The sequence below is a fragment of the Lethenteron reissneri genome, chromosome 21, assembly GCF_015708825.2.
Source record: "Lethenteron reissneri isolate LAM-NWPU_2019-01 chromosome 21, ASM1570882v1, whole genome shotgun sequence".
NCBI classification, from domain to species: Eukaryota; Metazoa; Chordata; class Hyperoartia; order Petromyzontiformes; family Petromyzontidae; genus Lethenteron; species Lethenteron reissneri.
The window spans coordinates 16610605-16635387 of NC_083799.1; the positions used below are offsets into that span (position 1 = coordinate 16610605).

The window sequence follows — 24783 nt, forward strand, 5'->3', positions numbered from 1 at the left end:
TTTGGGCCGCTGCTCAGAAACTCTTTAAAACAACCAGTTAATAACGCGATGTTAAACGCACAACTATTAATAAGCGCTTGATATTGAAACTGGTTGGGCAAGCTGTTTGTTTTGCCATGAAGCGTTGTCATGATATTTGTGTGCTCCAACGCAGCGATGTAACGAGGACAACTGTGGGGCCACAGACACGCACTGCTGTCCCTTGCGAACCCACAACTCTGATGTGTCTATGTTCACCATCTGCTGCTCATTAATTAGCAATAACAATTTCAATTCATATTTCATCTCTTTCTGAACGGTTGGAGAGTTGCCGTCGCTGCGCGTCCGAGTGTCCACCTGGTCCGAGTGTCGGTCCACCCGTCTGGGCAACGGCGATGTGGTGGGCACTTTCGCAACATTTTCCTTGGGTGGGGAAAGAGAAAATGGCCCGAGCCGTCGTTGCAATTGTGTAAATGGTTGCCGTCTTTCTGTTTGTAGTTTGCAAAAATGCGGCGGTGGAAAGACGAGGGCGGCGAGCCGGCGGTGCGGGTAACAGCGGCACGCCGTGTCGAGGAGGTGCCGGGGGGGGGTAGCTAGGCCGTTGCTTAGAGACGAGCGTGGGGGAGCGACGTGGGGGACGACGCCCGAGTGTACGCACGCGGCAGGGGGAATTAGACAAAGACAAAGACCCCCCCCCCCCAGTATAGCCTTGACAGACAGTTGGGGCAAGTGCTGTTAGCGAGCACCTATGAAGGCCGGCATGGCACACGAGGGAGTGGGTGGCCAGCACCACGCGGGAACCGCCTTTGTCTGGCCAGTGGCGGTGTTTACACACCGCACCAGGTGCTCATTTGAGGCCGAGTCGACTTAGGAAAGGCCCGGGAACGGTTCAGATAATCGCCACTGGTGTTGGCCGTGATCGCGGCGTGCTAACCGCTGCGCCGCCGCTCTCACTGCAGCGCTTGCACCTGGCGAGTCGGAGCGGGAAGGGTTGAGAACGGTGCCGGCATGACCGGCGCCACCGCGCTCCGGACCCGGTGACCCGAGTTCGATTCTCAGCCAGCGGCGATGGCGAGTGATATCGGAGCTGGTCCTGGCCTCTCCCCCCCCACCCTCGCTCCCTCTTCACAAACCTGCGTAGACCAGCATGGTGAAGTATGGTGGAAACAATCTCCACGGGTGACACGGCTCTCTGGGTGACCTATCGCGTGAAGTCGTTTTTTTTGGGAGCTGAACGTGGCCTGGCTGATGCTCGCTCGTGCCTTAGATTGTGGCGAAAATTTTGCGGCATACTTTATCGTTGTATTCTGAAGTTAAGAAATCTTGCCCGTTAATTTGTAATTCTCTGGATGGCCTGGGAGATGCCCGGGATGTTGGAGGGAGGCCTCAGCGGCAATTAATTTAAACATTTTTGATTCTCTGTGGTGATAAGTTCTAAAAGCTAAATTGTATTAATTCTGCATGAGAGCATCGGCATTTGTGCTGTGGAGGTTTCAGAATATTTTCGGTGATTGGAGCTCGTTGCATTGTTCAACGTGTGCTCCGATAGAGCTGCTTGAAGGCTCACGTCAAGACACATGGTGATACATATTTCAATAGAGCGGAGCTCCTTTATTTGTAAATAGCTACATAATCAACCCGTGTAATTTATATTGCCGCACTTTCATTATCAAGCGTATATTTATATTACGGCGGCAATTATTGAGGGTTTTTTTTACGCGTTAGAGAAGAATTGCCTCCACAGTTGCGACAAATTGCCAAAATTAATTTGGTGGTGTTGTCGTTTTTCAAGGGGGGAAAAAAAAGACTCCATTGCTTCCACCAGTGTTCCTCTTCGACCCAAGTTTTACCACCTCAGTCCCTGCCGTCCTTTCTCCCACGCCCCCCCCCCCCCCCCCCCCCCCCACCAAATGGCGAGACGTACGACTCCGCGTTGTTCCGCGATCCTCGCCCAGATGCAGCTCTGGTTGTGCTGGATGCATCCCAGCGCTGGCACCGCGCCGCTCCCCCTGCGCCCCCCACCTCCCCCCCCCCGCGTCGATACGTCTCAAGCCCACCGCCGCGGCGTACAGACGGGACGGGCCGCAGTTCGATGCGGCCGCCTCGGATCCGACAAGTCGACGAGTGCCACGTCGGGGACGGGGCCGCGGCCAGGTGCCCGCCTGCGTGCGTGGGCAGCGGCAGGCCCCGGCGGGGGGGGGGGGGGCGTCACGCCGCCAGGTGGCCGCTCCTGCCCTCGCTCTGCGGTGGCCTCCTGCCCATCTGCGCGCGCGTGTGGGGGGGGGCCACCGCGGGCGGACGGCCCGGCCCGGCCCGGCCCGGCCAGGGGTTCCAACCCCGTCGTCTTGTGCGAGTCTCCGGGTCTCGCGCGTCCCCGATTGTGTGCACCGATCGCCCGCGGCGTTGTCCGGCTTTTGAGGGGCGAGCGTAATTGTTATTTGTCGATGGGAGACTCGGGGAGGCTCTCTGAACGAGTCGACAATTGCGCGCGTGACAATGATGAAGCGCGAGGCGGCGTGTGGCCGCGTCCAAGCGCCGGTCGCCATCTGTTGTTGTTGTTGTTGGGCTCGAGTGGGAGAGGGGCGATGCCTCTTGAATTCCGACTCGCGCTCGCGCGCTTACCGGAGCTGGGTTGGTGTGGCGGTCACGGCGCATGCGCTAGCGGCGCTCGCGTAGGCAGCACGCGTGGTGGGTACGCTACGTTGCGCTCTGGTCGATAATCGAGGGAGCTGTTGAGCTATTTATCCTGCACAAAGCGTTAATTGCAAGTTGGGGACACGAGGAGACCAAGTCGCAGAATGTTAAGTAACTAGCAGAGCGCTTCTCTATAAAACAAACGTTTCTTGAGAGCAGTGAACGGGTGTTTTTTAATTGGCTTATTCATGTTGGAGGGAGGGCAGTTTGCTGCAAGTAATTGTTCCTTTGCGGGAAAAGATCGTTGCAATGTCATGGAAGATTGGCCATAAGTCTTCCAAAGTGGGGGGCCGCTGCCTATTCACCACTAGGCGAAGCGCGCCCTGCGCGTCGCTCTGTTCTTTGTGTCGGATTCATTGAGGTCACCGTATGTGCAGGGTAAAAAAAACCGAGGAGCACTTTGTGTGAAGATAACATTTTAATATGCAGTGACAGGCACCTGCTGTAGGAATATGGAATTTCCACCGCTGAGCAAGACGCTGTCAGATGCTCATTGTCCTTTTCATTTCGTTTCCTTTACTGTGTGTTCCATTTCCTTTTTTTTCATTTCTGATTTTGTCAGACAGATACCGTCCCAGGACTAACCCAGGAACGTGATCATGTCATTGCTTTGTACAAATGTTCAATGTTGACGTGGTAAGCTCTACAAATTGTGAAATTGCGCCGGTCTTTGAGTTTCCACTCAACTTAAAATGTCCACTGCTGTCCTTTAAACGTCACCGGTTTACGAAGGGAACCGCCGCAGCAGCAGCAGCAGCAGCCGCAGCAGCCGCAGCCACAGCAGCAGCCGCAGCAGCAGCAGCAGCAGCAGCAGCAGCCGCAGCAGCAGCAGCAGCAGCAGCAGCAGCAGCAGCAGCAGCAGCAGCAGCAGCAGCAGCAGCAGCCGCAGCAGCAGCAGCAGCAGCAGCAGCAGCCGCAGCAGCAGCAGCAGCCTCGCCCAGTGCCCAAGTTTGCCGATGTCAACTAATTGAATGTCGAATAATGATATCCGGGAAATTCACATCAAGTTTATTGTCCACACAAGGAGGGGGGACGCAAGCTGTCTGGACAGCCCGAGCCATCAGCCGCAAGTGTTCAAGGATTAGGGGAAGGGCAGGGCTTATAAAAACGATCACGGTACGTGCGCTTGCGCGTTAAGCACGCGAGGACAATAGGTGCCTGCGATGAGCCAGGGTACGGAGAGAATAGTCCCGTGCGGTGCCCGGGCCTTCTCCACGAGCAGCAGCCCTCCTTTTGCCGTGACCTTCAGCGCGGGAGCAGTATCCGAGCGTGCCGTGTAGCCGCATATTAATGAGCGGGACCCCCCCCCCCCCCGTACCCACCCCCCCGCTAAGCGGCTGGCTTTGATGTGTGCTTACGAGGGCTTTCTGTGCGCGCTGGGATTGTGGCGCGGTGCGGAGGGTAGGAGGGGGGGGGCGTGCGCCCGCGTGCCAGGCGCTGCGATGCCGGGGGGGGGGGGGGCGCCTGGCCGCGAAGCCGACGGCCACCCCGGCTCGATTCCCGCTCGCGACCAAATCACAGCGTGGGGACGTTTGTAACGGTTCGTGTCTCTTCCTCCTCCCCAAGGTCGACTCGGCCTCAGACGGATTTCTTTGGGACTGGATTTTGTGTTTAGTTCGTGCCCCGCACCTCCCATTGGCACGGTTGGCCACGTACGGTGTGAAAGAAAAACTTCAACATAAGTACACGCATTTAAACGGGGACGTGGAGTGGTAAGTAAACCGTCGGCATTGGGGAGGGAGACAAAGGCGGCCGGGCGTGGTGTTGGCCACCCACACCCCCTCGTGTGCCGTGCCACCCTTAATCGGCGCCCATAAAAAAGCAACTTGCCCCAACGGCCGAGGGCTATACGGGGGACCTTTGTCTTTGTTTTGCCTTTGTGAGAAATGCAAATGAATGGGGGCGCGCGATCTCCATTGGTGCAAACCTCCCCCCCCCCCCAGCGGAGCGCGGTGTGGTGGTGGTGGTGGTGGTGTTGGTGGTGGTGGTCGTTATTGGTAGCCACAAAGGGACTGTCAGCCTTGCTGGATTTTATTGGTGCGTAAACACAAACACACGCGCGCTTCCCAGTCTGCAAACAAAATTGCATTGCGAGCCGTTTCTAACCGGCACAACAACAACGCCGACGACGCCACTACTGTGTTGGCTGCACTGAAAAGGGGGAGGAATATGTGTTGTGATATTGTGTCGACAGCGTGCTATCTGATCGCATCCCCCCCGCCCTCCCGAATAGCTTCAGGGAAAATGGAAAAAGGAATCCTGTTGGGTTTTTGTTTTTCAGTGTAATTGGAACATTCCGAAAATGAACAATGGAGGATTTGAAGGCGTACAGTGAAAGGCAGATCGGTGTTATTTTTCAAATCAATATTTATGGAAAATCATGATTTATTTTTTCATAATACACGTTTTTTATATTAGATCGCGTAAATATAAATGTGTCGTTAAACCCACCACCACCCGACACGACTAATTAGTCAGGTTTGTCACGTAAACAGAACACGCCAATTCGTTACTAGCACAGCACAGTACTCAGATTGTAAATGTTGTGGGTGTGCTCTCCAACACACAACCGGTGTGTGTGTGCACCGTGTGTGTGTGCCTGTGCACCGTGTGTGTGTGCACCGTGTGTGTGTACCGTGTGTGTGTGTGCACCGTGTGTGTGTGCGCCGTGTGTGTGTGTGCGTGCGCCGTGTGTGTGTGCGTGCGCCGTGTGTGTGTGCGTGCGCCGTGTGTGTGCGTGCGCCGTGTGCGTGCGCCGTGTGTGTGTGTGCGTCGTGTGTGCGTGTGTGTGCGTGTGCGCCGTGTGTGCGTGTGCGCCGTGTGTGCGTGTGCGCCGTGTGCGTGCGCAGTGTGTGCGTGTGCACCGTGTGTGCGTGTGTCCGCACCGTGTGTGTGTGCGCCGTGTGTGTGCACCGTGTGTGTGTACCGTGTGTGTGTGTGCAACGTGTGTGTGTGTGCACCGTGCATTGTACATCACGTTGAGCGAGGGGCGTGTATTTTAAAGCTGTTCCTGTGAAACAAAAAATTGTCATCCATTACAAATTTTCATTGTTGCGTGCAGAAATCCATTACAGTCTATAAAGTGTTTACTTGAATAGGCTGGGTACACGGCTACGAAAGATATAAGCATCGCATAGCAAAAAATAAGGAGAAAAGTAATACAAATAAAGACAATGGTGCTGTGAAAATCAGGGTTCAAAATGGACTCGTGCATCTGCTCACATTCCTGCAGTGAACCTGGCTCGGCGTTCACCGCGCATGTTTCCCCCGCCTGTGTGTGTGTGTGCGTGTAACGCAAAGGTCAAAAAAACACTTTGCCACTTAATTGGCAGCGGATTTATGGCCACGTGCAAAAACCGGCGTTACGCGCGTCGAGCAGCGTCGCGTGCGGGCGGTGGCACCGCACGCAGCCGGGCCGCGCGGTTCGCGAGCGCGGCGCCCACCACCACTCGGCGGCACCGGCGGCGGCAGCGGCGGCAGCAGAAGGCCTCGCCAATAATTCGCCTCGTCACGCGCAGAACGCCGAGCGGAGTGACATGACCGGGCAGGCGCCGGCCCCTAATCATCGCGATGCCGGTTCGCTCGCACAAAGGGACCCGCGACAGCCGTTCGTGGTCGGAGTTGGGGCGGGAGGGGGGGGGGTTGCCCGCGGCACCTCGAGCCGTTGCGGCCGTCCACGATCGAGCGCCCGCAACGGCGTGAATAATAATAATGACGACGGCGTGGAAATCCGGCGTTTAGCCGCGGCGTTGAGGCGCACGCGGCCGCCGCGGGTGCCTCAGCGCCGTCGTCTCTCCGGCGGCGCGGGCGGCGCTCCAGCGGCGCGGGTTGCGTCGCCGAGTCTTTTGTTTCGTGCGCCGCGTGTAAGCCGAGATAAAGCCGTGTTGTTGCGCCCGACGCCCGGTCTGAATACAAACCTGCGTGTTCAGCGCGTCGCCGGCGACGGGGATCGCGAGCACGCCCGATTGGGTGAAATGGCGCGCGACGGCCCCTTAACTCAACACTTCCGCGGGGCCATTTTTATTCCTGCCTCGACAATACGCTGCGTGCCTGAAATGCGCATACCGTGTTTATTTAGATTGAATTGAAAGCAATAAGTTTTATCCATGTAGAAGCATTTACAGAGTTTCAGTATATGTATTTAACTCAAAGATATATATCGTGCTTTTATGTTCTCCCGGTCCGTCGTCACACACAGAATATACCTAGTTTATCTTGGGCGTAAATTCGTTTATATTTGACGCAGCTTCACATCAATTACAATCCTGTTTTTTAAAGACGCAACTGAGCAAAGACGCAATACTTCACAAACGACCAAATGAGCACTGGCTAAGTATGAGGCCGCAAGCGCACAACAAAAGCCCTTCGAGTCCCTTTCGCGGGAGACCTCTTTGCTATTTGCAGCGCCGTGTCAATTCGCTGCTGGGTGGCGCCCCCCACCGTTGTGCCGTGTCAGCCGTGCAGTTGTTTGAGCGCTCGTCCCCACGCCGGCCGCCGCGTGTCGGTGACGGAGGATTTCGGCGCCCCGCCCGGGCTCCGCGGGGTCTTCTCACCAACCGCTGCGCCACCCCTCCCGCCTCCCCCCTGCGTGACAGATTTATCACGTGAACCCACACGCAAGGTGCGGGGTGGAAATCAACACGACAATGCGGCCTGGTACGTTTTATCCAAATCGGTAGCCGAGGGGAAAACAAACTCTGGGGAGGGGAAAAAGCGAATTTATTTTACGTGGCGTCATTTCGCGTGCAGAACGCAGCAGCAGCAGCAGCAGCAACAAGGAAAACGTGGTCGCCCTTCACCAGGCGGCAAGGCTGCCGTCGCCGCCGCTGTGGTCACGCGACCGCGCTCAGCTCGGCTCGGCTCGCCTTGCTTTAGTAGCCCCCTGAACGTTACAATCTACGGTTGCCCGTCGCCTATTGAGTTGGTGGAACGAATTCGGATCGACCTGCAATGGATGCCAAATACTGCGTGAAGGTGATATCATTCCAAATATATTTGCCAAAATGACGTGGGTTGGGCACGTAACAAAGAATGCCAGATTTTGTGTGTACGTTGCATTGCACGTCCTCGTTGGGCAGTGTAATATCCTCAATGCCAAACAACGAGGGCTGCGGTGCCGTTTCAGAGACGTCCCCAATCTGCCCGTGCAATTGTGCCGAGCGGCGGAGCGCGTCTCTCGGCGCCTCTCGTCTGCTCCTCTTGGCTGGAGGCCGCGTGACGCCGCAGCTCAGCTGTTCCCCCATCGCGGGTGACGCGGTCGTCCTGCACGGACGGCTGCGCTAGGGTGCCGCGTCTCGGCTCTCCTCGCCCACTTCGTGCGCACGCGCGTTTGTGCGTCCGCCCGCGCGTGCGTGCGTCCGCCCGTGCGTGTGCGCGTGCGTACGTGCGAGCTGCTCGGCCCTCGCGGCTGCCACCGTCACGCAAGCGGCCGGATGGTTGAATCGGCCGGCATTCCGAGCCCCGGCCTGGTGCCGCAGGCGTGCGCTCGGGACACGCCGGAGCAGTGCCACGTTTTGCCTTAATGCCGTGCCCTGATTGATAGCTCACCCTTTCCTGGGCACGCGAGGGTAATGGCTCTTGCGTTGTGGTGGTTGCGGCCATTTCCTTGTATGCGCAAGCGAGCAAATAAATAAATAACGCGTCAAGCATCTCCAGGGTCAAGGACACAATGGGCTGAACTGGATTATTTTAGCTGCTCCGCAAAATATGGAAAACGAGTCTCATTATCGTGCTTACCATTAAAGCTTAAATGCCATCCAATCAATATTTAAGAGAGCCGGTCCACTTGCCGGCAAATGGCCGGCGTCTTGGGGCGTAATGTGGGAGCCTGAGTGTCTCGTGGCGATGCCGCCGCCGCTGCCGCTGCACGCCCCGCGGCCGTGGTGCGTGCCATCGATTGCGCCTCCTCTCTCGCTCCACCGCTCCTTCCACATTGCCGGCCACTCGATGTTATTTTAAGCCGCGTGACCAAAGGGGGATGGATTTGAAATTTATTTTTTTAATACCTAACCCGCTTCTCTCTTTATAGCCGTCCATTTAATTGTATTTTTTACATCTTGGAACGTGAAAACGGACATCGATATGATAGGTGGATATTTTGATTAAAATGTAATAAAGTTGCTTGCCAACATGTAATTACTCTCGGCCGTGGCTGGGAAGTGAACTCGGCTCACCGGCGCAGTGCGCTCATGACTGCGGCGCGGCGTCACAACCATTATTATTATTATTGTTGTTGTTATCCCATTAGTATAAATGAGTCTCTAAAACTAACGTATTTTATTCAGTGCGGAGAGCCACTCTGTATCTTTATCTCCACAGTGCATGCTTAATGCTCGCTGTATTGCGTCGGTGTCTCGCAGTCGCATAGGTAGAGTCCAGATGGGTGTTAGTAGGCAGGCCGGGGCCGCCGCCTCCTCCTCGTCATCGTCGCCACAGCGCTGGCGGGCGAGTGCTGGCGGGCGAGCGCTGGCGGGCGAGCGCTAGCGGGCGAGGGCCGTGCGGCCGCGGCTGCCGCATCGCGTCCCGGATGCGCGTGACATTGAATTGTCATTCATTGCGCCGAGCCGCCCTGCAAGCCACCTGCCGGCTCTGCGCAGTAATTAATCCCTCGGAGGCAGAACCGTGCCGATCGCTGTCGGTCCCGGCAGCGCCAGGCCTCACTCCGCGCAGTTCGGGGACCGAGATGTAATTTGTCGGAAATAATACAGCGAGCGCCGCGCGCCGCACTCCCTCGCGCTTGTCAGCGCCGTCCTTAAGCAGCGGGGGCTTATCTGCAAGCGCGCAGACGGTCCTCCCACCCCCGGTTCTATCGGTGCTCGCTCGCCCGCCCGCTCGCCCGCCCGCTCGCCTGCCACCAGCGCTGGCTCATTAACCGTGTCTGGCTCGCCGGGGCGAGTCGGGATGCTAAACAGAGCTGATGAGATGTGGCTCGCGCTCCCCGGGGAACACGGCTTTAATAACATCCTCCATCACCCGGCGTGACGGCAGCCGCCCCGCGGCAGGCCCCGCTCGAGCATTCTCTGCGCACGTCCGCGTTGCTCACTCGATTACCGATCCGTTCCCTTTATTGAGCAATACATTTCCGGCATTCTGTTTGCGAATGATTTGGAATTACTTTGGCTTTTTAGTTTGTGTTTTCACCGCCCTAATGTTTTGAAAAGGATTTAAGCAAAAACGTTTAAATGCGATGATTTATAAGGCGGAACCGCGCGACGCTGCTTTTAATATAGCGAAGCCTGGCTCCCTCCTAAACCGTTCTCACCGGAACGCCGAGCTGTGCCGTGACGAGCGAGGACCTCGGCGCGCCCGAACACAAAGCGTAGCGGGAGCGGCCCCCCCCTGCTCCCCCTCGGAGCCGAGCATCCTGCCCTGGGCTCGCAATCCCCGCACGTCCCGTCACTCCGATCCCATCGGCTGTCGATCCCTGCGGCAACGTTGGTAATCTTCAGTTGTTTGGCGGGGCTGAGGCCCCGTCCATTTGGTTTGAAATGTTCAGAACGATCGATGCTGCTGGAGACTTTTAAATGAACCGTTCAGCTCAACGAGTAATTAATTATGCAAAAAGACTTGAAGCGTCCAGGTTATTTTTTTTTATTAACGGCGGTTATCGACAACTTCGCTGCTTGTTTCCCTTCTCAAGTCCACTTTGCATCGTTGTTTATCGCCGAGTGTAAAACGCTGGCACTAATTTGCCCGTGCGTTTGTGCTCCGTTGTAACGGACAAATCTCTGTGCGTCTGGGACGATGAAGGCTTGGCGCAACGGTCGTGCGGTCCGCCGCTCGTTGCAGAGGCTCGCGGCTCGAACCTGGCTGCCCACCCTGGTTAATGCTGCGGTGTGGCATTCGCCGGAAGAAATTCTCGGCGGCGCCTCCTTTGCGGTTGACGTTCGTGTCGTCCCTCCTCGTGTGCCGGCGTCGCGGTCCACATTCTCCAACTTGATCAATGACCTCCAAACTGTTCAGTTGGAGTGGACGGAGCGGTCATCGCCCCCTCCTGCAAAACCACCGCAGACTGTGTGCAACACAGTGCTTTGCCCTGTAAGAATGGCGTCAATTCCAAATGTACAAAATTCTTATTTGCTTTTTGTTCCATAGATGCTGTACGTGCCTGCTTGTCGGTGAAGCCCACACACAGAGTTAGGAGCAGAAGGGAGGGGGTTTTGGTTTTGCAAAGTCACTGTTTTTGTTGTCGAGTGTCCACAGACACATCTTGACACGGCAATGTGACGCGTCCAAGGGATTGACACGCACGGCATTCAATCTACTTGCGATCGTGGACTCTTGCCGAGAACCTCCCTGGATCGTCAGGATTATTAACGCGTGCTTGAAATGCTCACGCAGTGCGCACACGGATAGCTCCACAGGCGATTTGTTCCATCCCAAGGGTCGATGTGGGTTCGGTGTGTTGGCGACTAAATGTGTTGTCGTGGTAATGCCGAACAACATCGGCTCGCCACGCTCCTCGACGACGGCCGCAAAAGTAAACATCCGAAATTTTAGACCTCCATTTCCCACCGTCTCATTTCGACGTAAATAAAGCAGAGATGGGGTACAGACCGGCGGTGCGACAGGGACGTGATGCGTCGGGTCTCCCCCGCGACCTCCGGGAGCACGTGGAAGGAGGTGGAACTCCTCTTGGAAGCACCACTTCCACACGAACTCCGTAGCGGGACCACAACCTGGTCACCGGCCGCACGCCCACTTCCAGTCTCTGCCATCGGCTCGGCGCCACCGGTCTCGCGTTCGTCCGAGTCGTTGGGTTTTTCTTGTTGCCCCCCCCGACGGTTTGCGGATATTCTACGCACCAGCCCGGCTGCGTCCTTCTGCATCTTGATATTTCTTTGGGCTCCGGGATCTCGTTAGTACGCAGGTGATGCGCTCCGTCTCTCTCTTAATTAGGCTCATTCTGATTCTATAATTGCCGCTAATTAGGCCTCCACGCACGAGCCCGACATCGTGGGGCTCGTGCCGGCCGCCGGGGTGGGGGGGGGTCGGCGACTCGGCGGGGTGCACCCCGCCCCCCCGTAGGGCCTTCCACCACGCGGGGGGCCGAGCGGCCGTGTGGCCGTGTGGCCGTGTTGGCCCTTCACGAGTTTCGTCGGCAATGCACAATGATCTCTGCTTGCGTTAGGCCATGTGGTAATTATGACGTCGTTCTTTCCATGAAGCCTCCACTCCCCGACAAGGTGACCACGTCTACAAAGCTGCTACTTGGACGTGTACCCCGTGTCGACGTTGAACATCTTTGCGCTTTGAGCTGTTCCGGTTCGCTCGTGGGGATCGCTCGCCGCAGCTCCCCCGGCTGCGTCAGCGGCTTGCCCTGCTGGGAGCTGGGAGCACGGAGGCTGTGAGAGCCATGGGCAGTGCTGTCCGGCGCTCTGCTGCACCTCACGGGAGGACAGGCCGGGGCGGAGGACGGCCGCCGAGATGTCGGAGTACCTGGCGCTAGGATGTTTCGTGACGGCCTCTCAGTGGCCTTCTGTTGGGAGGTTACAATTTAGAAATTTGAGATTTTAATGTTTTTATTTTTGTGACTGACGGTGAGGTGCCGGGTCAAGCTGCGTGCATGGCGCTGTCTTGGCATGAGCATTCAGGAGCACCTGGCTCCCGACCAATGATCCTTAGAGGGCCAGCTTGAAGAGTCGCTTAACTGTGGCGGAACAGCACGTGGAAATGTAAATAATCCACTGTGTCTGTTGGGCACACAATCGTATGTATTTGTTCATCATGCTACGTACGTTTGTACCCCGCTCACCTACGCGTTGTTGCGTGATCGAGTACGCCGTTACGAATCTGTGAGACTTGCCACTATTGCCGAGTTCAAAAAGCCACCGATTCTACAAATGACGCTGATGTGCACACTCGCCGTTTGCACAGCCTTCACACGCACTTTATAAACCTGCATTCTGCGGTTCGTTGAAGTAGACTTCTTAAGGAGATGAAACACCAACTCAGAAAATTACATTCTTCAACGCGAATATGTTCCGTTTGCGCCCGTCCGATGTATTATTTTCAAAGGATTGACCCTGAAAGCCGTAACTTAACGAATGCGCTGAATTCCAACGTTTGGCCTTTGATGCATCTCGGGGAAACAAACGAGCTGCCAGGTGTGCGGTGTGAGCGTACAGTCCACATGCTTAATGAGCACCGATGCCAACCTCGTGCTTAACGACCACACTCAGCACTGTTTTCTCTTCGAGGGCCGCGTTATTAGCGCAATGCGCCGCACGGTTAATTAAGTGGTACTGATTGGATACTTTTTATTTATTTATTTTCAACACTGCAGACTGATTTATAACCATAAGTGGAGCTGCGCGTTCGAATTTCTAAATGCAGCGCTGGGCGGCGCCCCGGCGTTGCCGAGCATCGCGCTTGCCACGGTGCTGCGCCGGTACGGCCGTGGCCCTCGGTGATGCGCGCGGTTCCCGTCGAGGGCACGGCCTGGCACTGCGCGACACTGACGAGGACGGGCTGTGGGCAATGGCAGCAGGCGGTGAGATGGAGGCTCTCCTACAGTGTGCATGGCATGGGGCTGCCCGCAGAGGTCGCAAACGGGTTTTGATTCCTTACCCATACCCGGCCGCACTAGGGTCGCAAATGGGTACCCGTACCCGGCCGGGTACCCGGCCGGGTACGGGTACCCGTTCCCTACCCGTACCCTACCCGAAATGAGTGACAAACGGTTTATCACCAGTGACTCACGGCCTACCCGTACCCGTACCCGGCCGCACCAGGGTTGCAAACGGGTACCCGTACCCGGCTGGGTACGGGTAGGGTACGGGTATCGGGTACCCGATTGCGACCTCTGGCTGCCCGTCGTCAGTGAGATGACCGCAACCGCGATGATTTATGGAATGCAAACCCCCCTTTGCTTTTGGCGGAATCCCTCGAAAGTGAAAATGATGCGTGGGCTCGCAGGTATGCTGCTCCGTCTTGAAGAAGCGCTCGTCGCCATCGTTACGTTGACGGTGCCCTCGTGGTTGTGTGGTGCCCGTTACATCGTCACGTTGACAGTGCCGTCGCGGTCGCGCGGTGCCCGTGACATCGTAATGTTAACGGTGCCCTCGTGGTGGTGCGGTGCCCGTGACATCGTAATGTTAACGGTGCCCTCGTGGTGGTGCGGTGCCCGTGACATCGTAATGTTAACGGTGCCCTCGTGGTGGTGCGGTGCCCGTGACATCGTAATGTTAACGGTGCCCTCGTGGTGGTGCGGTGCCCGTGACATCGTAATGTTAACGGTGCCCTCGTGGTGGTGCGGTGCCCGTGACATCGTGTGACGGTGCCCGTTATTCGCCTGCATCACGGTCGCCCCCGTGCACTCTCTCGGCTGGCGCTGGCTGCTCTCATTTGATTTCCCGAGGCGTTTGAGGGACACCGTTCTATCTTTTATTTCATTTAGTTTCGTCTTGGCATGAAAAATAGGAATTGGTGATAGTGTGGCAGAGTTTCCCAGGCATGTCAAATAAATATGCTATAATTGAGCAAATTCAGTTTAAATCTCATTTAAGCAAACAGGAGCTATAGGTCACAGAGCTGTTTCATTATCATGGGAGAAACACCGCTCGCGTTCCGCGTGGAATCTAATTGCCGCGACTGCGCCAGTAAACGGTTTCGTCCGAAGTCATTGCTGGCCGCCTCCTCCTCGTACGAATCGCGAGCGGCTCGCAATCGCAACGTTCCGAGTTCACGTCCCGGTCGCGGCTCGGCTCGGCCCATCAATGCCGCCCTCCGGGGTCGAATCAATAGCGACCACTTTGTGGGTTGTCGACAGCCGTTGTCCCGTGGACAGACTCTTCCCACCGCCCCCGCCACCGTCACGGGGAATTTCCACTGGTGGCCGAGGGCTGTGAAAGGGAGAACGTGAGCTCCGCCTCGCCGCCCGCTTGAGCCGGGCCCTCGTGCCGCCCCTCACGCCGCGTACCGGACCCCTACAGCGGAGACGCTTCTGTTTTCGGTGTCGGATGGATTTTTCGTTTTTTAACGAATTCCCACCGAGTCAACAACGTTTTGTGCTAATGCCTCCCTCCCCCCCCCCCACTCTTCTCTTCCCTCCGCAGGGTGGAGTTTCAAAACAAATTCTACTTGGGAACGGGCTACAAGTTTGCCCCCTTCTCCTTCCAGCAGCTCCTGGAGAGCCAGCTGGAAGAGTGATGATGAGCTGCGGGGGGCGCTGGGGTGCCCCCCCCCCTCCGCGGCGGCGCTCTGCCTCCGAGCCCAGCGTGCGCTCGTGTCGCAGAGGCCGCTCCGTCCCCTTGGTGTGTCCCGTGTTGCTGTACCTTGGACTTCCGCCGCACGGGCCGGTCGTGGCTCATCGCAGGTGCGGGGGAAGGACAACAACGCTCAACAACAACAACAAGCAGTTTTCACTCATTTGTCCTGCCTGCGTGCGTGCGCGCGCATTACAACGCGCGCGTAGCTTCGCTCAACAAGCATTAGGGGTTTTTTGGTTTTATTTAATAAATTATTTAAATGAATTTTTAACGATTTACTTTTTTTTTGCAACGACAATATATTCCCGGCGATCGACTCCTCTCGAAGCTGATTATGTTTTCCACGTAACAATGTCGATATCAGTTGCGGGTGCGCGTTATAGATTTTTAACTTGACAAAGCTGTCTCGCTGAAAGGATTATAAAGATAGACGGCTTAAAAAAAAAAGAAAAGATCTCGCGTCAGCTCGTCAAATATTACACTTTGTGATGTGCTCCGATCGGCCCGTCGCTCGCTCGGACGTTTGTTCCCTGCTTCAATAAACGTTTCACTGCCCTGGGCCCCGTCACGTCGCTCGTGCCACGTGCTCGCCGCGCCGTTGCCAGCGCAGCCAGAATTGTGCCGTCGCGGGGAAACTAAACCGATCATGTTCACGGCCGAACCTTGCGATGTTTCTTTCAAACGATTGCAAAGCGCGCGTCTCGGCGCCCGCGCTCGGTTCGTTGGCGGACGGGCGGACGGGCGGTTTGCGTCCGCCAAATGTGGGCAGCAAACGGCCAAACTCGCTTTGAGTAATTGACGTCGATTTGACCATTGGCCAAATTTCAAAGAAAACGGCGCCCCGTGCACAACCCAGTAGCTCTGCGGATTCCGTACTGCGCTACGTTGCCACGATGGGCTCCCCCCCCTGCCTCCGCCAACAACTCGTAGTGACCAGGGCGGCGAAGTATGGTTAAACGAGCCCCAGCGGGCCCGCACGGCGTGGGGGGCCCGTCATCCAGCAGCGGATTTCTCACGGATCCAGGCCCGCCCGGTCTCCTCGACCGGCGCGCGAGCGAGCGTCCTTCCGACAGACCGCGACGTGGTTACCGAGCGCAAGCTCCGTGGTAGCCCCCGAGCGAGGTGGGTGGGTGGGGGGGCCTCTCGCCCCAGCGCCCTCCCCTCCTCCCCCGGCGGGGCAGCGCGGAGAGCACGAGGCCTGCCGTGGGACTGGCAGGGCCACGTGACGGGGGGGGGCGAGGCATTGGACGTCCACGTGGTGTTCTGTGCCGCGGTTCGTGTCGACCCCAGCAGTCGGTGTGCTCGTTGTGTTGTGATTGTGTGTGCGTCAATGTTACAAATAGTAAGTAGCTAATGAATGCATTGGTATATATAATATAGGTGTTTGCGTGGGCTAATCCATTATACGTTGCATATCTATATACGGACAGCATTATAAACAAGTGGTTAATGTTACGTGCGCTCCGAGCTTGTGTCCCCGCTGTGGAGGTGCGCGCGGTGACGCCCGCCCCGGCGTGCGGGACGCGGCGTGGCCGTCCCAGATGTATCAAGGATGGCGACCCTGACCGCGCTGCTTCGGGTTTACGAGAGCTCGTGCACGTCGGCAGGACGGCTCCGTGCGATATCCCACAACAACAAGAAAGTGCAAACTCCACTTGATAAGTATTGACTGCATTTAAAATGCCTGGAATGAATGTGGCGAGTTACTTAAACACCACGCGGGTTTTAACAGCTCGATATTTTCCACCCTTTTACAATAGCGCCCGCGTCACTGCCGGGTATTGCCGGTCCGTTGCTTGTGTTGCGTACACAGCTGTGGAATTTGTGGGGTGTGTGGGTGGGTGGGGTGTGTGGGTGGGTGGGGTGTGTGGGTGGGTGGGGTGTGTGGGTGGATGGGGGGGGGGGCTCTAGGGTAGGTGGGAGGCGAAGAGAAGGCGCCGCGTGCGACGAAGCCGACTGCTCGCGTGGACAGGCGCCGATTTGCGAGCCGCTCGCCGCCGAGAGCTCTGACTGGCATCCCGGGAGAGGTCTTCCATCGGAGGCCGTCGGGGGGGTCTCTGGCTCCTGGCCCGGTGACCTCCGGACACCCCCGGGGGGGAGGCCGCCCCAATCCGCCCCGCGCCGTCGTGGTGGCGGACGCGCTGCAGTGCTCTGGCGTGAACTGGATCTCTCGTTTACAAGCGACGCGCTACCGTTTCACTGTTGTAGGTTGCCTCGCGAAACGGCGCGACGGCATTGAACGTGAAAGAGAAGGCATTTTCAATATCCGTGACCCTCCCTGCACGTGTGTCGTGTTTTGAAGTTCGTGCTGTGACATTGAAGTCGGTGGTGGTGGTGGTTGTTGTGGTTGTTGTGCACTCCTCAGTCGCAGTCCTCGTAGTTGACGCGCCGTCGTGCGTGCCGCTGTCGCTCGGGGTGGAGCCATCGACGGTTCAAGGTACCGCAGACATCGGCAGCCTTCTACGATGTCGACCCCTCGCTCGCAGTGGCGATGGGAGCCCCCCCCCCACGTGAATTTCAATCTCGCTGGGAGCGCGCTTGGGCCCCCTTCTGCCAACTTGGACGTGACTTGTTCTGCGGCTTCGAGCTCTCAAGCCCCCCCCCCCCAGGTTGTGCCGTGGTTCCGTGCCGTGGTTGTGTCCCGTGCCGTGTGCGAGTACTGCCCCCAGCTATGTGGCGTACCCGTGGATGTGGTGTAATAAATGTGTTCAGCAAAAGCAACATCCGAGGAGGGGGGCCCCCCCCCGCGTCCTTCATTGTCGCCTCTGAACGTGGACGCGCCACCGCCGACTCGCAAGTCGTCGCGCACAGCGGTCGCGCACGCGAGACAACGTCTCACGATGGGAAGCTGTCGAAGCCTCGTGGTGTACACGACAGTCGCAGAGTGTGGCCGTGCGGTGGTTACGCGTTAAACCTGAATGTGTGGGGAGCGCAGCGGTCAGCGCCACGAACCCGCTCACGACCAACGCCACCGGGTGACGATTATCTGAACCGATCCTGGGCCTCCCCTAGGTCGACTCGGCCTCAAATGAGTACCTAGTGCGGTGTATAAACATCGCCACTTGGGAGACAAAGGCGGCCGGGCGTGTTGCTGGCCACCCACCCCCTCGTGTACCATGCCGGCCTTCATTGGTGCTGCTCGCTAACAGCACTTGCCCCAACAGCCTGTTGAGGCTACACGGGGGAACTTTGTAGCTTTGCACTCATCGCATCTCATTGTACAGGACGGCTGAGCGCGACTTGCTGATCAGAGTCGTCCACCCCTAGAGTCGTCCCCACCCAGAGTCGCCCCCCCCCAGAGTCGTCCACCTCCAGTCGTCCACCCAGAGTCGTCCCCACCTAGGGACGACTCTGGGTGGACGCGTCCTGGAGGCCCGCGTCTTGTGCCGCAGTTGGGAGTTGCGATTTGCTGCTCTCGCGAGCCACGAGGCATTGCTGCTCATCTCCCGTTTACAGCCCTGAACCAATGATGCTAATTCCACGTTCCTATAGCGGGGGCAAGTCTATCCATAGGACAACCACTCCTGACATCCCCATAAACTGGTGTCTATTGTATCGACCCAGGAGTTGTAGTTCTCTGTAAGCAGGCGACAAGTCGAGACCAGGGACGTCTTCTTCACCCGCCCCCCACCCCACCCCACCCAGGACGTGGACAATCTCGACCCTCCCCACCGCTCGCCGCGAGCCACGCGGCCGCGTTCACGGCGACTGCTGCCCCCGTCCCTCCTCCGCTCGACCCGCGCTCGCTGAACGTGACGGCGAACACGATGCCGAGGTGGCTCTCCACCGCGGCCTCTCGCCGCCCGCCCGCCTCTCTCCTCTCTCCTCTCTCGCCCCGTGCGGCCCGTGACGCTGCCCCCCCCTCGCACCCCAGAGGGCCCCGCGTGGCGCGCACGGAGCGCCACGCGGGGTGATGCCCGCGGTGGCGCCACCGGCGGCGAGCGCTGCGGGGGTTGATGTATGGCCGGGCGGACGGGGTGCGACGTTCATCAACACGGGCATCGAGGGAGATACATAATCCATACATAAATAGCACGTATGCACAACGTATCGATTAGCATTCATTGATAACTCTACTGCGCGTTCACAATGGCATGACCTTTGCACTCCGGCACGCTGGATATGGTGACTTGATGAAACGTTAAACTTGCTCTTGGCTCGTGCGTTGTGCGCGTGCTCACGCATCGGCAGTGATTGTCGTCGTGACCCACGGGGAGTCGATGCAGAATGAGCCGTGGGCGCGTTCCACGCCACATCGCCTGCAACGACCCCGGTCCTCGCTCGCACTGGAATGCCTCGGGGCTCCTGCACGAGGGTCCTGCCCGCGCTCTGTGTGACCCCCACACGGGAACCCTGCCGGTATCCCGCCACTTCGGACCGCTCACGACATTTCGCGTGAGCGCCATTGACAATTTGTGGAGCCTGTTCCATTCACGACATCGAATTTCCCGCGCGAGACGAAGTTTCACTGGGGCTACGCGGCGCGAGATGCCAAACGAGAAGCCACCCGCGAGACGGCCGCCTACGTCCAGCTCGGCTTGTGGCGAGTTCCCTACAAGAGGCCAATCTTGTTTCTTGTTAAAGGAATTACTATTCGGGAGTTTTAGTGGTTGTGTTGTTGTTTTGTTTGTGTTGTGAAGAGTGATACAGCAGTAGGTGGACATGTTTAGGTTAGGAGAAGAGGTGTAATGTCCGAAACACATCTCGAATCTTTTGTTTCCAAATTAAAGGGTAAAGCCGTTCCCATTTCGATAAATCGCGTGGGTTTTTTTTTTTTAAGAACGCATCCCTCTCGTTAATCGAGAGGTGCCTGTCATTTGCGGCGTAAGTTCAGCATTTGGCTTTTTGGCCAATAGCGGTGACATCTGGAACCGGATCAGATCATCAGATCTGGGAAGCTCAGCTGGTCCGAGCCTGGACAGGGCGTTGGTGAGCACAATAAAAACACAAAGTTAAGATAAAGTAAAATGCGTGTTCACCTCCGCGGGGGGTTGGCAGTGGTGACCTGCTTGGCCTCCACTTGGATGCCCGCGTTGCCGTCGTCAACACGAAGATGCCTCGCGTTGTCTGGGTCGGAGCGGCGTCGAACACGCGCGCGGCTCCACACTCGTGTGTCTCAGAGTTCAAGTACAATGGTGGCGGGTTTAGCGACACGTCTAAATTGACGCGATCTTACAAAAAAACCCTTCTATTATGGATGATATTGGTCGCTAAAGCCGCCTCCTCCTCCTACCACTGCTACTCGGTGTTAAACTAAAGTCCTGAACGTTGACAATGAAACGGACGCGTTTGGCCAACCCCAGAACAGACGCGGAGCTGCTCTGAAAAGCTCTGCCGCCTGCATTGGCGAGATTCTCGCTCAGGGCCTGAGCCCCTGCCGAGACCTCCAGCCCCATCGCCACCCGCCACTCGGGGCACGCGAGCTCTGTGGACATGCACACACACAGCACACACACAACACGCACACACGGACATCCATACACACAACACACACACACGGACATCCATACACACAACACACACACACGTGCGCGTGTCCTCGTGTTGGCTAAACACTGCAGAGGGCGGGAAGGTGACCCAACCCACAGCGTGACAATGTCATCCCGCCCGGACTGCCCCAACCCGCGCCCTCTATCAGTGAGCCCCAACCCGTGCCCTCTATCAGTGAGCCCCAACCCGTGCCCTCTATCAGTGAGCCCCAACCCGTACCCCCAAGCAGTGAGCCCCAACCCGTACCCCCAAGCAGTGAGCCCCAACCCGTGCCCTCTATCAGTGAGCCCCAACCCGTACCCTCTATCAGTGAGCCCCAACCCGTACCCTCTATCAGTGAGCCCCAACCCGTACCCCCAAGCAGTGAGCCCCAACCCGTACCCTCTATCAGTGAGCCCCAACCCGTACCCCCAAGCAGTGAGCCCCAACCCGTACCCCCAAGCAGTGAGCCCCAACCCGTACCCTCTATCAGTGAGCCCCAACCCGTGCCCTCTATCAGTGAGCCCCAACCCGTGCCCTCTATCATCGAGCCCCAACCCGTACCCTCTATCAGTGAGCCCCAACCCGTACCCTCTATCAGTGAGCCCCAACCCGTACCCCCAAGCAGTGAGCCCCAACCCGTACCCTCTATCAGTGAGCCCCAACCCGTACCCCCAAGCAGTGAGCCCCAACCCGTACCCCCAAGCAGTGAGCCCCAACCCGTACCCTCTATCAGTGAGCCCCAACCCGTGCCCTCTATCAGTGAGCCCCAACCCGTGCCCTCTATCAGTGAGCCCCAACCCGTGCCCTCTATCAGTGAGCCTCAACCCATACCCCCAAGCAGTGAGCCCCTAACCCGTACCCTCTATCAGTGAGCCCCAACCCGTACCCCCAAGCAGTGAGCCCCAACCCGTGCCCTCTAGCAGTGAGCCCCAACCCGTACCCCCAAGCAGTGAGCCCCAACCCGTACCCTCTATCAGTGAGCCCCAACCCGTACCATCTAGCAGCGAGCCCCAACCCGTACCCTCTATCAGTGAGCCCCAACCCGTGCCCTCTATCAGTGAGCCCCAACCCATACCCCCAAGCAGTGAGCCCCAACCCGTACCCTCTATCAGTGAGCCCCAACCCGTACCCTCTATCAGTGAGCCCCAACCCATACCCCCAAGCAGTGAGCCCCAACCCGTACCCTCTATCAGTGAGCCCCAACCCGCGCCCTCTATCAGTGAGCCCCAACCCGCGCCCTCTATCAGTGAGCCCCAACCCGTGCCCTCTATCAGTGAGCCCCAACCCGTGCCCTCCACCAGTGGGCCCCAGGCCGCCCGACCTGCAGGGCTCTCTCTCTCTCGCGTGTACGCGCGGTGGTGCCGCCCGGCTCCTCGCCGCGTGGCTGCTGCCTCCCGGCTCGATGGCCGTCGCGAAGTTCCATTTGCGTGAAGGACGCCGCGATAGATCAGCTGACATCTTCTTCATTGGTTCATTCCTTTTTGCCGGTCGGGCTTTCACTTGCTCGCCGTGTGTGTCCGTGCGTGCTGGGGCCTCTTGCCGTCCCGCGAGACCTCCTCCCGCCAGCGACGCTTCGACACTTCTTCACGCGGAACTCAAAAGTGCACCTGACCTGGCACAGGCGCCGCGCGGTGACATCACCGCCACCGAGCGGCGACTGGAGCGCGACATCGGCGCTTCTTGCGCGCCGCGATGGGTTCGGCCGCGGTGCACATCGCGAGTGTGGGGCCTCGTGCGTGATGCCGCCGGTGACGAGGAGCCAGTCGGAGGCGTCCGCGGGGAGTCGCTCGCCACCAGCGCAGACTCGCTCCGGCCCCGCCGTTCCTGGCGGACACTCGAGGGCGATCCATCATCATCATCATCATCCTCCTCCTCGTCGCCGCTGCGAAGGGACCGGCCGTGGCCTCGGGTCGTCCGCGTCGATCCGTCACGATCAACGCGACGTCCGTTCAGCGGCGGGAGGTCACGGCAAGGGCGAGCCGTGTCCGGGGCCCGCCACCAAAATAACAACATCGCTCTCTTGCTCTCTTGCTCTCTCTCTCGCTCGCTCTCAATGTGCTTAACGCTTTTTTCAGTCGACTCAGAAGCTAAGCGGGATGCTTGCGCCTGCCCAGTGCCTGGATGGGACACTGCCGGGGAATGTCAGCGCCGCAGTGGAGCCTTGAATCCATCTGTGTGGATCTCCGAGCGCTATCCCCCCACGTGGGTTTATCTCCCACAGCACAGGCGCGGACTCATTAAACTCGCCAAACATCCCTCGCGCGGGACCGTCCTCAAATCGATGCCGAAACTCGCCGATCCTTGCCTGGATAGTAACGGGAACGACGTTCATTGTAACCATTGAGAGACGGGCCCCTGCCATGGGAATGTGGACTTTCCACCGCCGGCTCGGGGCAGCGCGCGAGCCCCGACTCGTTGCCCGTCTGTGCATCCCCCACGACCACCGAGACGTCGTTGCCGTGCCCAGCGGGGGCCTATTCACAATCTGAGTTTAAACGACACATTTATATATTTACGCGATCTAACCCCCCGGAAAAAAACATCGGTCGTTTTTTTCTTCCGTTTTTTTTTCTAAATTGCTGTTCGCTCTTCGATTTTGACTCGCCGATCGTTTTCAGCCAAAAATGTCGGCGCCGGGCCACTCGAATCTCCGCCACGCGAGACGCTGCCTTCATTGGCGGTCGTTTCAATGCATTGCGATGGCGCGATAAGCGGAGCGCGCGGGTGGGAACCCGCCACTCCGAGTTTCCGTGAGCTCGCTGCTCGGCTCCCGTTCACTCCACGCACGAACGCCACTCAAGCTCGGCCAGGTCGTTGCGGTTTGCCGATTGTCCGTGTGAATGTCAGGTCGCCATCCGCGTGCGCCGCGGTAAAGCGTGCGGCGCGCTCGCTTCATTTTTGTTTTATCCGAGACGTCTGGCCAGCGGTGGAAGAGTAGGCCAAATACCCTCTGGTGGAATTCCCCAGGGGCTCCGCAGTGACCCTGGCTCTCTCGACGTCCTTCCGCCATCAGTGGCGTGAGCGAGAGGTTGCCGGGCCGCACCTTTGCCCGTTCCGCCAACTCCAGTTTCGTTGTTTGCGAGTCACGGAAGTTGTCACGAACGCGTTCGAGACGCCGCCGCCAGTGGCTGCGCTACAACCGATCCCGAGAACCCATCAGCCGCTCAATGATGCGCGCCTCATGGGATCGGGGTTTTTGTTTGTTAAAGGGGAAGGAGGCGACGCTGCGTGTGACGTTGTTCTCCTCGCCTTGGGCCTCACGGCCACAGCCACGACCCTTGCGGAGCCTCGTGTCGCGCTGCTGGCCACGACGAGACGACTTCAGCAGAGAGACGTAGAGAGAGACACAGAGAGAGACACAGAGAGAGAGACAGAGAGAGAGACACAGAGAGACACAGAGAGAGACACAGAGAGAGACACAGAGAGAGACACAGAGAGAGACACAGAGAGAGAGACAGAGAGACACAGAGAGACACATAGAGACACAGACAGAGACAGAGAGACACAGAGAGACAGAGAGAGACAGAGAGACACAGAGAGAGAGACACAGAGAGAGACACAGAGAGACACAGAGAGAGAGAGAGAGAGACACAGAGAGAGACACAGAGAGCGACACAGAGAGACAGAGAGAGACACAGAGAGAGGCACAGAGAGACACAGAGAGAGACACAGAGAGAGACACAGAGAGACAGAGAGAGGCATAGAGAGACAGAGAGAGGCACAGAGAGAGACAGAGAGAGACACAGAGAGAGACACAGAGAGACAGAGAGAGGCATAGAGAGACAGAGAGAGACACAGAGAGAGACAGAGAGAGACACAGAGAGACAGAGAGAGGCACAGAGAGAGACAGAGAGAGACACAGAGAGAGACACAGAGAGACAGAGAGAGGCATAGAGAGACAGAGAGAGGCACAGAGAGAGACACAGAGAGGCACAGAGAGAGACACAGAGAGAGACACAGAGAGAGACACAGAGAGAGACACAGAGAGACACAGAGAGACAGAGAGAGGCACAGAGAGACAGAGAGAGGCACAGAGAGAGACACAGAGAGGCACAGAGAGAGACACAGAGAGACAGAGAGAGGCACAGAGAGACACAGAGAGAGACACAGAGAGACACAGACAGAGAGAGACACAGAGAGACACAGAGAGAGAGACAGAGAGAGACACAGACAGAGAGAGACACAGAGAGACAGAGAGAGGCACAGAGAGACACAGAGAGAGACACAGAGAGACACAGACAGAGAGACAGAGAGAGACACAGAGAGACAGAGAGAGGCACAGAGAGACACAGAGAGAGACACAGAGAGACCACAGACAGAGAGAGACACAGAGAGACACAGAGAGAGACACAGAGAGACAGAGAGAGGCACAGAGACACAGAGAGAGAGACAGAGAGAGACACAGAGAGGCACAGAGAGAGACACAGAG

The 24783-nt window shown here is 57.8% G+C and overlaps 1 protein-coding gene across 2 annotated transcripts in view; it reads left to right on the forward strand.

The window, feature by feature from the left end:
- Nucleotides 1–24783, forward strand: part of LOC133345319 (V-type proton ATPase 116 kDa subunit a 1-like) — a 112450-nt gene that overhangs the window by 52912 nt on the left and 34755 nt on the right. For both annotated transcript variants that reach the window (XM_061555981.1, XM_061555982.1), the window contains exon 21: nt 14730–16736. In XM_061555981.1, the coding sequence (XP_061411965.1) occupies nt 14730–14823 (94 nt within the window). In that variant the 3' untranslated portion in view covers nt 14824–16736. Of the gene's footprint in view, nt 1–14729 lie in introns of those variants that run through there.